The sequence below is a fragment of the Topomyia yanbarensis genome, chromosome 3, assembly GCF_030247195.1.
Source record: "Topomyia yanbarensis strain Yona2022 chromosome 3, ASM3024719v1, whole genome shotgun sequence".
Taxonomy (NCBI): domain Eukaryota; kingdom Metazoa; phylum Arthropoda; class Insecta; order Diptera; family Culicidae; genus Topomyia; species Topomyia yanbarensis.
This window is the reverse complement of record NC_080672.1, coordinates 266,719,800-266,734,272: the sequence shown is the minus strand read 5'-3', so window position 1 is coordinate 266,734,272 and position 14,473 is coordinate 266,719,800. Positions and strand designations below refer to the sequence as shown.

The following is a 14,473-nucleotide window of genomic DNA, read 5'->3' as shown; positions in this document are numbered from 1 at the left end:
TCATTTTGTAGCATCTGATTACAAACATCCAAATGATACGTTTCACGACTTATTTCTACGAATAACACTAGCTTTAAAATTTTCGTATTTAATAGCTATCTTTAGAACAAAAGCTAGCTAGACAAAGAAAGAACAAACAATCGCTTGGTAACGTGACGAGAAAGGTGAAAGTCAAAGATATTAGAGCATATATCGTCGCTGTTGTACTAGCGCCATTTTGCACATTTCGAGAAAAACGATTTTTAAAGTTTGAGATTGAATATCATGAAACTTATAAATGGTAGAAACAATTCAGAGAAGACAATTGATGCTTCTACCTATTCTGTACTAATCTCTCAAATATTACGAAGATCGGTTGACTATGTTGCGAGTTTTCACTAAAAATATAAACAAAAGTCGCACTCACACGTGTCATAGGTGTGTATTTATGACAAAATTTGTATGGCGTGTCATAACCGTGCATGGAAAATTTTCCATAGAAAAACCATCAATTATTAACTTTTATTCGTATCTTTGGCTTCATTTGGTCTATAAACAATCGGTTAGATGCATTTTAAAGGAAATGAGTCAGGAAATCTAGAAAAATAGCTATTTTTAGTTACAGTGTTGCCAAATAGGCAATATTTCCAGTTTAAAGCTAAAACTGCATTTTTCTCCCAATACATGTATTTTTTTTTTGAAAATTATTATGCCATTGTGTTCCTACGACATTTTTACACATAAAAGCAACTAAAATTTTATTATAACTTGAGCCAATCCCAAGATATAATGATTTGAAGCAAAAAACTCACAATTTCTAATCACTTTTCTCGCTATATTTCAGTAACCAAGTAAAATTTCAAAATTCTGGAAACGCCATCTTGTAGAGATTCGTTAGACGAGTAACGTGACATATCTAACTCAGTTTACCCCAAAATGGCGTTTGTCATAAGATAGCACAACAGCGACGATATAGAATAGATGACACATACTAGCTCATTACAGTCGTAATTTGTTCTGGCATAGGGGAGACGGAAGAATGGGTGCGATCGAAGGCTACGTATACATCAGTGAAGTCCTTAGTAACACGAAAAACAAACCCGAGAAATTTAGATGCTTTCGAAATAGTGTATTCTATATGTCCCTAAAAGCTCATTAAGGAATCAAGCAGAATTCCTAAGTCCTTGATGGACGATACACGTTGCAGATCAGTCCGCGAAATATTATAGTCGAATTTGACTGTGGAATGTTTGCAGGTGAAAGAGATAACGGAGCATTTGTCAGATATTCAACTTCATCTTGCTGACTACACACTAGTTTATGAAGATATCAAATTGGGATTGTAGAAATTCAGCATCAGTAGGTGTTTTGATGAGGTGAAAACGTTTAAAGATGTCTACGAATGAACGAATGATAGCTCCACAAACTCTATCGAAAAATGTATGTCATTCAGGTAGAGTAAAAACAAAAAAGGACCAAAAGGACTGCCGTGAGGTACTCCAGAGCTAGCAGTGAGCGTTTCTCTATCAATACCAATAAGTTTTTCAAAAGGTCCATAAAATTTCCTGCAACTTGGCTTTTGACATCAAGGCAATATTGAAAACCATTTGAAAGCTATACGAAAACAATCAAAATATTATTCAACCATAGGATCTGATGTTTAAACTATATAGTTGAATCATATTTTGGTTGTTTTTATGTAGCTTTAGCTCGGACTGACGAATTTTTTATCATATACTGATTAGCGTCCGGTGCTGAAAGTGAGAATCCTTTCGGCACTTTCTTCCTCATTTTCGCTCTAACAGGTGAATCAAGTTGTATGCCATATTGCTTTTCTTCTTTCCTCAGCGTAGGAATTGTTTAGGTACCTGTAACATTCTTTGAAGCTTCATTTAGTTTTCTCCTGAATCAAATCCTATATTCCATATCTCAATTCAGAGCTGTACTGCTGTCAACTATCTCATATCTAGCATTTAGGTACTTGGTAAAACCAGCGGTTAAATGGGTCGCGCACGGAAATGATTGCTCCGAATCGGCATTTTATTATTTACTAAGAATCGTTGTTCTATTATACTATTGTCTTGAAGGTAACAGTTTTCCATACACGCATTCAAATTATATTTTTGCAGTTCAACATTAGTAAAATTCCCTTTTTTTGCTACGAAGCTATTATACATGTGCGATTCGAACTATCCTCAAGAATAGTACCTGCTACAATCAAAAAGTAAATCGCACACAAATACCTGTTACATAAGATTTCGCATTTTATTCAAACGATCGACGGGTAAGGTTGGCACCGACACAGCAGAAACCATAAAATAGATAGAGGGGTGAATGAAACCGATTTGATAAAGTATCAGAAATGCTCCTCATAGTCCGTCAGGAGTTCGAGTTGCTTATTTGGACTATCGTACTAAAGGGCGAATACGAAATTATTGCGACACATTCAACAGGGCATAACTTTTTTACCATTGGGTAAAAATCAACCAAATTTCGCACACTTTCTCATTGATGTGTATTGTTTACATGCTGTCAAACTCGAAGTCGTGTTTTTCGATTCAACGAATATGGAGGTGAACGAACACGAGTCGAGAGAACAAATTCTTTCTAAACACCTAGAATTTCCTGACCTGTCGCACCGGCAGGTGGGAAAAATGTTCAACATGCACCATTCAACCGTCTCCAGAGTGTTGAAGCGGTTCCAGGAGCGGTTGACGTTGGACCACGGCAAAGGAGCTGGAAGAAAACCGGGACCGGAGAACCAAAAGACGGAGGGAAAGGTGAAGCGGATGATTAAAGCAAATCCCAACGTCTCAAGCCGTGATTTGGCTAAAAAGATCGGCATGTCGCAGAGCTACGTCCAGAATGCAAAGAAAAGAGCTGGACTACATACATACAAGGTACAGAACTTCCCAAACCGCGATGAGCAGCAACAATCGACGGCTAAACCTCGGGCACGGAAGCTCTACGAGAAGATGCTGACAAAATATGGCTGCTGTGTGATGGACGACGAAACGTATATAAAAGCCGATTTTAAGCGAATTCCGGGGTTTGAGTTTTTCACCGGCAAGAGCAAGTTATATGTAGACGACAAATTTAAGAAGAAGAAAATGTCGAAGTTCGCCTCCAAATATCTCATCTGGCGGACCATCTGCTCTTGCGGACTGAGGAGTGAGCCTCTCGTGACAAAGGGCACAGTAAATGGCGAGATCTACAAATCTGAGTGCCTCGAGAAACGCCTTTTGCCGTTCTTGCAGCAGCACGACGAAGCTCCGCTATTTTGGCCAGATTTGGCATCATGCCACTATTCTAAAAGTGTCCTGGAGTGGTATGAGGCCAATTCTGTACATTTTGTTCCAAAGGACATGAATCCGCCAAACTGTCCGGAGCTGCGCCCGGTAGAGCAGTACTGGGCAATGATGAAGCGGAAAGTTCGGAAGAGCAAGAAAACAGTCAAAGACGAGAAGAACATGTTAAGAAAATGGAAAAAGCTGAGAAACTGGTACCGGATGACACTGTAAAGACTTTGATGGAGGGCATCAAGCGAAAATGCGTTCAATTTTACACTCAAGACTCCATCGATTAACTTTTCTTTTGATTTTTGAAGTAAATATATGTATAAAACTACCCTAAAATTTTGGGTTGATTTTAAACATTATAAGAAAATTGGCATGACATTTTCGGTGTCCCAATAATTTCGTGTTCGCCCTTTAGTACAACAAATGATAAATTTCCCAAATTCTCGGCGGCCGGCTGCCCAGACCAATTATTACACTTTTGGCACACTTACTAACAAATCTCCTATTCCCGTGATACATGTGGAGATGCAGACGATTCCTCGGTCTCTGGTAGCGACATGTATCGGACTAACATTCCTTCCTTCCTCAGAAGCTCTGCATTCGGACGTGGCCGGCGTCGGTGTTGATTAATATGCAGGGATTAATTTCGATTGTACAATGTGGCTCATCATGTTATTCCCAAGCATGTTGTTCCAATGAACAATTTGCATTCTAAATTGGTTCTGGCCAATAACAGAGTAGCAACCACGGGCGATCTCTTATGCTTATGCTTATGCTTTAGCTCGGACTGACGAATTTTCTCTTATATACCGTTTTTATACCTGGCGAAGTTCATTGGATAACCAAGAGGCTGTCCTAGCAAAGCTCGCTGCTTGAACCAATCAACGCAGATAATTATCAACTTTACAAAATACATTATTTTCGTTATCTATAATAGACGTACATTTTTCGGAATCAAATGCAATATACGTGCACATATTTTCGATCAGATAGTGCAAAAATATAGCGATTTCGATCAGTTCAACGGAAGTTATAAAAGTTAGAAGTATTCTACTTCAAAAGCTGAATCATACGAATGTTTTATGAAACGTCACCGATTTGTTTTTTTTTATATTAGATAAAAAACAATTTATCCACTTAATTTTTCAGCGATTTTGAAGGGAGGGGGGGGGCGATATAATTTTGTGTATGAGATGAGAAAATTCAATACAGTTGCCGACTAACTTGCACTCACTGCTTCTGATTTAGAGGTACTAAAAACTCAAGCGTCTCACAACAACATAGCTTGTCAACAGCTCAACCTTCGCAACAAACTTACGTTAATTTTCCCCGCACAAAAAAAGAACGCGTTCAAGGCACAGGCTAATTACGAAATGCGAATTTTTGCCTCAATGTTCGATCCACTTTCCGCACTCTTAGCCACTAATGACTTGGTGAACCGTGCTCGTCATCGAACTATCGGCTAATTCAAATCTCGCCTAAACCCGAACCGACCGATCACGATCCGCACTTGCCATACAAGTCGTTGTTTGGTATGCACTGTGAGCTAGGTGACGATGAGAGCTCCACGGTCCCCACGACGAGGTGCCTCGCTGTCAATCAAAATCACCGAGAACATTAATTTACATAAACGCCATCATGGAGCTCGATAGCTCCCAGCATCTAGTTCGCAGTGTGGTCGAGAGGGTACTTGTGGGAGACCGCAGGAGTAATCCTCTTTTTACTCTTTCTCTACAGCCTAAGGCCGACGCTCTACTGGATCGGTGGATGGTCCAGTCGAATGGTTGACTTATGGTTTTATAGAAGCAATGAGCTTCTGAAGCAGGTTTTTTTTCAGCTGGACCCGGAGGCGATTAGATTACTTCGGCTTGACGGACTTAAGTGACTGAATAAATGCTACCTGTCGACGTGATAGGCTTATTTGGACAGTAGTCGGATCGGTCTGCACATTCGTGTTCCTCCCTCGCCCCCAGGAAAAGCAGGGGCATGGCTGAAGAGGGCAGGCTAATTAGTTGAATGGTTTGTAGTGCTATCGATTGCAGTCGATCTTTTAATTATAAAAGAGGTGGAAGGCGGCATCAGCGTGTCATTGCATCCAACGTGGTATATTAGGCATTTTGATATTTTTTGAGATTCGAGTCAGGTTGACTGACAATAAATTCATTGTCCCACTTGTCATAGTCCAGCATAAGCATGTAAATTGCCAAGTTTATAGCATCGATACAAAAATCTCCCAACGCAGTGATATGATTATGAATAGAGTCATATTCAATATGAAGTGCAAAAAATGCTGATCGGCTGCGCTACAGGCGCTGCGATTTGCATACAATCGATCGTAAACATTAGTCCTGTTCAACGTTTCCGATGGTTTTCGCGCTCAGTGTCACCATTTTTTGCGCTCAATTTACGATCAATTTCTGTTCGCTGTGGCATACTAAGCGAGGAGCAGATTTTCTGTTTCTAATCACTCTTCTTTGGACATGACAATTTTATGAAATGACTGCCCAACAACTGGCAAATGGTTATTAGTTGCTTGTCATTTTTTTTCCTCCAAAGCTAATAAAGCCAGACATTTGTAATACATTGTATGATTGTGTTATTGATTTACTATTTGCTGATAGAATATTATTGAGTAGCAGCGTTATATATACTCTTTTAGCCTCTCTCATATAGAAATTTTTTTTTATTAATATGTCCAACTCAAATATTATAATATTCAATAAGCGATGAGTTTAGCCCCTTCTTATTTCGACGTCTCTGTCTGAAAATGCGATTCTTGCACAAAAAAAATTAACATTCAAACGGTTTAATCCCTTGTCATTGGTTAATTTCCACGATTTATCATTTGCCGTTTCTTCCTCTTTTGTATTCAACAGTCACCAGAACTAGAATTTCGGCATGAGCTGATGGGGCGCATAAATAAATTGGAAAGTGATGTCGAGCTGGACGTGGTGCCGATTAATCACCATCATCCATCATCCAGCTCTCCCCTGCCACAGTCTGCCCTGGCCGGATACGGTGGCCAAGGTTACGATCATTACAGCAAGGAGTTCTTTTTCGGTATGTGCTGTCACCACTCATCCGCTTTGCTTTTTCCCCAAAATGATAAATAATTTTCTTTCGCTCGCTATCATTACTTATTTTTCAAAACACAGGAAACAAACATCGAGATGCAATGTGTGGAGATGCCGACGACTCGTTCCTGCGACCGCCCCTGTGGGAAGATATTACCAGTTCGATACAGAACATTGACCCGGAGAATGCAGTCATGCTTGGAACCCTAAACGGTATTCCGCAGGTCAAAACTGAGGCTGTAGATGACACCTTCCTAGAACCGTTATCCTCGCCACTCCTGAGTCCGCTGGAGATCAAAACCGAAAAGAATCATGCAATGCATAATAATAACAACAACAGCATACACCAAAACCACATTATTAGCGATAGTAGTTGTAATAATAACAATAGTAGTACAAGCAACCTATTCCTAGCCAATAGCGAATCTACCTACCTGCACCACTCGCATTCCCATTCGGTCTCTTTGGCCGCTAGTCATCATACCCACGGTCAGCAACACAATCTCAATGGTTACATGGGCTGTACCAATGGCAGTGGGAATCTGCAAGGATCCTCTAACGCCCACCAAGCCCAAGGCGTTCATCAGCACCACCAACAACATAACCAGGGCCACCACTTGCAGGTGAACCAAAACAACAACTACTACCATCATTGGCCACCCCATCAACCTGGCGGCCATGGGTCTGCCCCAATGTACCACCCAAAGTACCAAGCCTCTGCAGTTTGCACGCCACTTTCAAGGCTAATGTATGTTCCACCGCTAACCCCACCTAATTCCGATCCTGGAAGCCCTGGAACCACACTACAGGTAACTGTCCTATATACATACATTATTCGTTAAATTTGAACTTATTCTTCAACAGAACCCTCCACGGCGGACACCTCCACCGCCATATCACCCGCAGCAGCTAGCTTCCCTGACGGCGCATTTAGCTTCCGGCAATCATCAACCATCGCATCTACATCACCATCCCCACCAAACGGTATCCTCGGCATCGTCCACCGTTCCTGTCGGATCTCAGCAATCGCATTCGCAGCTACACACTAATCTGCCGCATCAACAAACAGCACAACAACCACCACCACAACCCCCATCAGTGAACCAAATTTCAACCAACCAACCAATAGCAATATCGTCGATAGCAATTAACGGTAGCAGTTCGAACAGTGGTAGCAGTAGTAATAGCAACAACAATAGTAACAGCAGCAGTAGCAACAGTGCGGGAAGTGTCACGGGTCGCAAGTGGTCCTCCCAGCACAGCATCAACAGTGTGCTCAGCAGTGTCGGCGTGGTGAAACACATCGTTGGCCGGTATAACCGGCGGAACAATCCGGAGCTGGAGAAGCGGCGGATACATCACTGTGATTTTATCGGTGAGTACAATTGAACTTTGTTGTTACTATGTTTTAATTGCCGCAAGGTTCTACTGTATCGATTTTGTTGGCTATTTTCGGCAAATTTGAGACTAAGAGAAACGAAAGCAATGAAATTGAAAGACGGATAGTTATTCTAGAGCGAATCAGTTATAAACTAAAACTAGAACTAGACAGGCTCATATGGACATGATCGAAAGGAAATGTGAAGAATTCTTTGCCTTCTGCAGAGTAGGAGTTGGGCGTTGCACCCAAGTCTACCGCATGGTCTACGGTAGAACATAACTCATCATCATGTTCTGCCGGCGTCAATTCTCCTAGAATATTTACAATAGTCCACTTCTGTGATAAACGTTGCCAAAGACAGTCTAAATTGATAAGTTTTATCAGTTTATAATAATATTGCAACATAACGAAAGTATATGAAAAATTCACTTTCCGTCGTCAACGTAAACTGTCCCTGGCAGCACTGCTAGTCACATTCATTAACCTTACTTGTTTTTGTGAGGAAATCATGCCTCAATCAAGAGTTATAACTGTTTAAAAACGTTCTTGTCCACAAACAACATGGGCATGAATGGGTTAGTCCGAATGAGATCCCTTATTTTAAAACATTAAACATTTTCATTAATTTTTTTATCTTCGGTAATGATAAACAGACGTATTATACCTTGAATGTCTCTCTCCAAAAGAATTGCTCTCTGGACTCCCTAGAAATGGGTGGCATGTTTCTTTTCGCCTGGATGCTGTCAGTTCAATCGAAGATGGCGTCGAAACAGCAAGCACTCCACGAGCATGTTGTACGGTTTTACGAAACGCATGGTCATCGTGGAATCGAGTTTACGATAGAACACTTTTGAGACGAAAACGTTCCCATGAGTACAGTTTACCTGGCACCCCTGATCGTGGAGTGAAAAGCCGGTAGAGGCTGTCCGGCGAAGATAATGACGAAGAAGAAGAAGGAAGCATTGAAAAAGCTGTTCGACAACAAGGACGAACGAGTTTATGTGACGCTGGCTGAAAATATCACTGCTCCCATACCTTGATTCACCTAACCCTCAAGATGGAGAACATCATCTGTCGGAAGAAGACTCCGTCCCCGATTAAACGACCGAGCAGATAGCGAACGTAAAATCGCAGTGCCGGTCGATGACGAATATCGGGATGTCATTGGTGTTGGGCTACGAAAGTTACTTTTCGCTCACGATTACCCACATACCAGGAAATGACAGCTACTCTTCCAGTTACAAGTCGTCCACCCAAACCCCCCCCCCCCGCGGTAACATATAAGGTTAAGCATAAATGTGAAAAAAAAGTTATGCTGTACATCGCCATATCGGACAGAGGGAATTCAAAGCCGTGGTTCAAGCCGAGTGGTCCGGCCATCCATCAACAAGTGGACCAGTAGGAGTGTCTTGAGAAAATTCTTCTGCCGTTCTTAAAGGAGCATCATGCGGATGGGAAGTACGTCTTCTGGCCGGACAATGCGTCTTCCCATTACGCTAAGAAGACGCTGGAGTATTTTGAGCAGAAAAAGATACCGTACGTACCGGAAGAAAGTAACCCGACCAACTTTACCCAGTGCCGTCCCATTTAGGATTTTTTCGGCTCACTCAGTGACGTAGGGTACAAAAATAATTGGCGGGCCAAGGATACAAAGCAGTTAACCACCAGGATCCAGAATTGTATCCGGAAGATGGCCGTCAGTGCCACTTACTTCCCTTACGAAGGAAGACGTGACCATAGATTTTTTTCTCCTCAGAAAAATCTCAACGACCTCGGTTGGGATTGAACCCAGACCAACTGGAATGAGTGGCGGTTACTCTTACCACTCAACCACCGGCGCCTTCTGTTATTGGATATATCCGTTAGGGCTATTAATAGAGTAAAATAGAAATGAACTGAGCAACCAAAACTTAAGAAACACAGTCTAATTTGTTTTTTGGTAAGGTGCCTTATGATTGGGAAAGGCATTAAAAGAGTGCTTAATTTAACATCGAAATAGCAGCCACCGTTTCAAGAGCACAGGGAGCTAAGACAGGCAACGACGACTGGGAAATAGGAACAAAAATTATGGCAACCGTAAGATCAACAACATCAATTACAGTATCTGCAACCAGATATCAGAATATATTGGATCAATTGGCACGTTCCTCGTGTGTAGTCCAGGATTTGTGTTTTGCCGTGTCTTCTCATCATTTCTCTGATCGAAAAGAATGGAGGAGGAGGGAGGAGGTAGGATTGGAGAGAGGAAAATGACAGCACAAAAACAAATAGCTGTTAAGTTGAAGTCACAAGTTGTTCAAATCGCCTGCGAGAAAGCCTAAAGCCCTTTACCGCATTGGATAAGAAATATTTGCATGTCTCTAACTTTCAGTCGTCCAGTTGTCTATGTAAGAACAACCGAAGACTCGAAATCGCAACTGCGTTACTGCTGGGCAGTTGCATATCAGATGATATTAGGTTCCGTAGTCGGATTCATAAAGATCACATGAAAATAACTCAGCGCGAATAGTTGCCAGTCAAAGCCCTGGACAGGATGCCGCAGCGGAGTTTTGAAAAATGTAAGTAAAACCACACAGAACAGTTGTTCTAGAAGCGCTTTGTTTAGCGACACGTTTGCAGATTTCTTCAATAATTGCGATGCACTTTTCTCTTAGCCAACTTATTAAAATTGGCACGGCGGGTTTAGAACCAACGAAGTCAATCGCTGTACCTGCCTTGGCCAATTCGTCAGCCTATTTATTTCCAGTAATACCGAAATGTCCGGACACCCAGACAAGATAGATAGTGTTGACAATGCTTAGTTTTTCATTTTGGATTCGGCACGCAATCACTAGCCCGGACCGTGATATATCCGAGCTAAAGGCCTTGATTGCAGTCTGGCTGTCGGAGCAGAAGTTTATAAATTTGCCGGACAAGCTCTGTTGAAGGGCCGATTGTACCCCGCACATAATCGTGAAGATTTCTGCTTGGAATACAGCATCTACTTAGCGAGTGAGACTGTTCCAATCCCATGTCACGACAGTAGACACTACTACCAACACGTTCCTCTATTAGACAACCGTCAGTGCAGCAGGCAACTTTCGTTTGTTCTTGTCTCTCGGTATAACCAGACAACCAATTCTCTTGAAAAAGAAACTTCGCATGGAATGTCCTGAAAGGAAAACTACATGTGCATGTGATGTCGCTGGGAGAAAGAATATCTTCACCCCATGTAACCATTTGTGACCACAGTTGTGTATGACTGGTAGCAATATTAACATGTTTACTGTTCTAAAACTCACTAACATGCAGTATGTATGTACATAGTAGTGCTTCTTGTTTGAGATATATGTGTAAAGGTTTCATATTTAGAGAAACCTTAAGGGTAGCAATCGAGGTTGTGATAAAAGCACCAGTCAACGCCATGAGCGTTATTCTTTGGAGATGGTTTAGCTTTGACTGAGCCGTCCTCACTTCTCCTCTCTGGCACCACACAAGGCACTTGTATGGCAGTATTGGGTGCACAATTGCCGTCCAATAGATATATTTGGGTTTGAAACCCAGGTCTTTCCTAAAGTTTGTCTGCACTGTCCAAAGGCCATACATGCTTCCTTGACTCTAAGCTCAATGTGAGCAGATCAGTACATTCTGGATTCCAACATAACTCCTACGTGTTTGACTATATTTGCACTCAGTAACTCAGAATCAAAGAAAAGGAAAGGGATGAACCCTGGTTGTATTAGCTTCTTCGTGAAAAGATCCACTGAAGTTTTGATTGGATTAACTGATATTATAACTTATAGACTCCACTATTCGGAAGCACTTATTGCTTGTTGCATTAAGTCAAAGATTGTTCCAATGCAAAGTCCATTAATTAGTATTTGGTAATCATTAGCAAACTCGTAGGTTGGAAATCCAAGGTCATTGAATTTCCTCAACAAGCCGTCAGCAAGCAGGGTGATAGAACGCCAATCTGAGAACAGCCGTAAATACTAAGATTCTTTATCTTTTCCAGTCTCAGTAACGAGCAAAGAATGCGATTACTAAGCATCGCGTTTATGCAACCCGAAACACATGCAGATACTCCACGACCGCGTGTCGTTAGACTGGAAGGACACATTGTCAAAAGTACCCTCAATATCATAATTTTTGGGGAATTGAGCTAACGTCCATTCACGAAAACTCGACGCGAGACAAGACACAAACAAATATAAAATTTACCTGAATTGACCAGACAACGTGCTGAATGTTGTGATAGCCCTCGACACAAATGCTGAGTACTCTCTGTCAATACGTCGCAAATGCGTATTCAACATGTAGTGGCGCTAGTTTACTACTGATAGTCAATTACTGCTTAAACCTTTCACGATTAACTTTTATCTAGCCTATAAAGTGTTTTAAAACTAATTTATTAGTGTTAGGGCCATGAAACACGATAGCCTGTTTTGATCAAGATTTGTGCTTCCCTCGCAGTGCTAGAAGCCTCAATTATCCTATAATATGTACAACAGTTCAATTGAATTGAAAATATCATGGAAGACTGGCTAAATTGATAAAATATATCAGTTTTCAATAATATTGCAAGGAAACGAAGGTGTATCAAAATTTCATTTTTCAGAATCAACTGAAACTGTTCTAAGCAGCTGAGCTTCCAGCGGGATTCAATCTAACTAATTTCAATAACTTCAGCTCTACGGATAATCACGGTGTGTTTGGTAGAACAATTTTATTCGAAAAAAATTGGCATCGCTAAAACTTCAGCATGTGATAGAATGCGCTTTTTCCTTACATTTTTAAAGTAAAATTGAAATATTCTATCGGGGGTTCCAGAACAACTTTTTATTTTGAAGTTTTTTTGATTGAAAACTTAAGTTTTTCAATGAAACTGGTTCACATTTTTGCCCCTAGGTAGTACTTTAGACATACAAATATTACCAAAAGTGAGAATCTGATGGACAATTTCATTGTGTACAACTTTCTTTAAAACTACAGCGCGATCTAAAATCGCCAGAGAAAGACATTAAATTTTTATCAAAGCTTCTCGCACGGGGCCTATTGGTTAAGAAGCTTTGTTCCAAAAACATTTTTTTTTGTAAAAAAATGGATTGCCTTATTTTAACAGTGTGCTCAGAAGAACCTGAATGCTAGCAAAGTCCCACCTTTAAGCGTAAAAACCTGTTTTAATCCACCTAGCGGTGCAATTGTGCCTTTCTCATTTCTCTAAACTATGGCACGGAGGCTTTTTATGTTCAACATAATTGTGGAAATGTCCATTCCATTCTTAGTACACTTTGCACTTATACACAATGGCATGCCAGCCACGAACTTGATGAGCTACGTGTCGACGGTGAAACACTTGAAACAAAAAAATATCATACTTCATTAGCCTAATCAGCATTAGATCAATGTTATCTGCTTGCTAAGTCGTTTTGTTATGCGGGGGTGGGTATGTGAGGAGGGCGAAAGTCCCATGAATGAACGACTCCCCAGCTTAAATTGGTATGCTTTGTGATATAGTGGTGGTTTACAGATGATGGGGTTGAAAGGGAGGGGTATGAGGGCTGGATGGGGTGGTGGTCTGAGGAGTGATTCAAGGAGATTTTTAAGGGAGGGGAGTGAACAGTAGAAGGGGGGGTGTAACCCCTCTCCGTAAACCATCAACTACGCCCCTGTTAAAATCCAGAAACCTTATGCGAGTCGAAAAAAGAAATGGCCCTCCGCCGCCGGGATTAAGTTGACGTTTTTCAGAGTGATTGCATAACCTTTCTATATGAGAAAGGCAAAAATGTGCCAAAATCCAAAAAAATGAATCGTCGTCCAATTTTTTTCGAGCACCTTGAACACATTAGCATCAAAAATAAAAATTCTATTTTTAATTCTTCCTATAGTTTATACGAGAAATTTCTGTGTGGCCGCACTCTGAAACCCGTAATTCCGGAACCAGAATTCCGATCGATCCAAAGTTCAATAGCAGCCGATGGGAAGGTTGCACCTTTCATTTGAGACTAAGTTTGGGCAAATCGGTCCAGCCATCTCTGAGAAAAATGAGTGACATTATTTGACACATGCTCACATATATACACACACACATACAGACTTTTTCCGATCTCGACGAACTGAGTCGAATGGGATATGACACTCGGCCCTCCGGGCCGGGATTAGGTTGACGTTTTTCAGAGTGATTGCATAACCTTTCTATATGAGAAAGGCAAAAACATAATTCCAGATTCCACCGTTTTATGCGCACCAATGATATTTTAGGAGCATGGAGAAATAGAGAAGAGTAGAAAAAATTTGAACGAAATTAAGACGCTTTTGAAAGATGCTGGGCAATGCAGCAAAATGAAACAATTTTTTTTCTGTCACAGATATACAGTAAAGACCCGTTTTTATCAGCCCCTTGGCGAATTTTAATCTGATAAAACAGGGACATTGATAAAATCGGGACATATATTTTTCTGTCTTTTTAATAAACTGAAGCTCTTAAAATATTCTTCCTTGTTCCTTAGATATAGCCTTGCAACCTTTTCTGATGATTTACTTTAAGTTCCCCTTAAGGGGGTCTGACAGAGCAAAATTTAAAAAAAAAATATTTTTATTTTTGCATTTTTCGGATCTCTAAGATAAGAAATATATGCCTAAGAAAGGATTTACTCGAATTCAACTTGGTTCGTCTGCTAGAGCCCAATAAACTAAAGCCCAACTGTAGCTAATAAAATCGGGTCAGAAAGCTGATAAAATCGGGGGTGGATGAAATGGGG

At 40.9% G+C, this 14,473-nt stretch overlaps 1 protein-coding gene across 1 annotated transcript in view; it reads left to right on the top strand.

Annotated features, from left to right (window-relative positions):
• The window catches only part of LOC131686773 (dendritic arbor reduction protein 1-like), a 375,114-nt gene that overhangs the window by 167,653 nt on the left and 192,988 nt on the right, over positions 1-14,473 (top strand). The window contains exons 2-4 of the mRNA XM_058970758.1: positions 6,155-6,338; positions 6,434-7,161; positions 7,217-7,727. Of these exons, the coding sequence (XP_058826741.1) occupies positions 6,155-6,338; positions 6,434-7,161; positions 7,217-7,727 (1,423 nt within the window). The remainder of the gene's footprint in view (positions 1-6,154; positions 6,339-6,433; positions 7,162-7,216; positions 7,728-14,473) is intronic.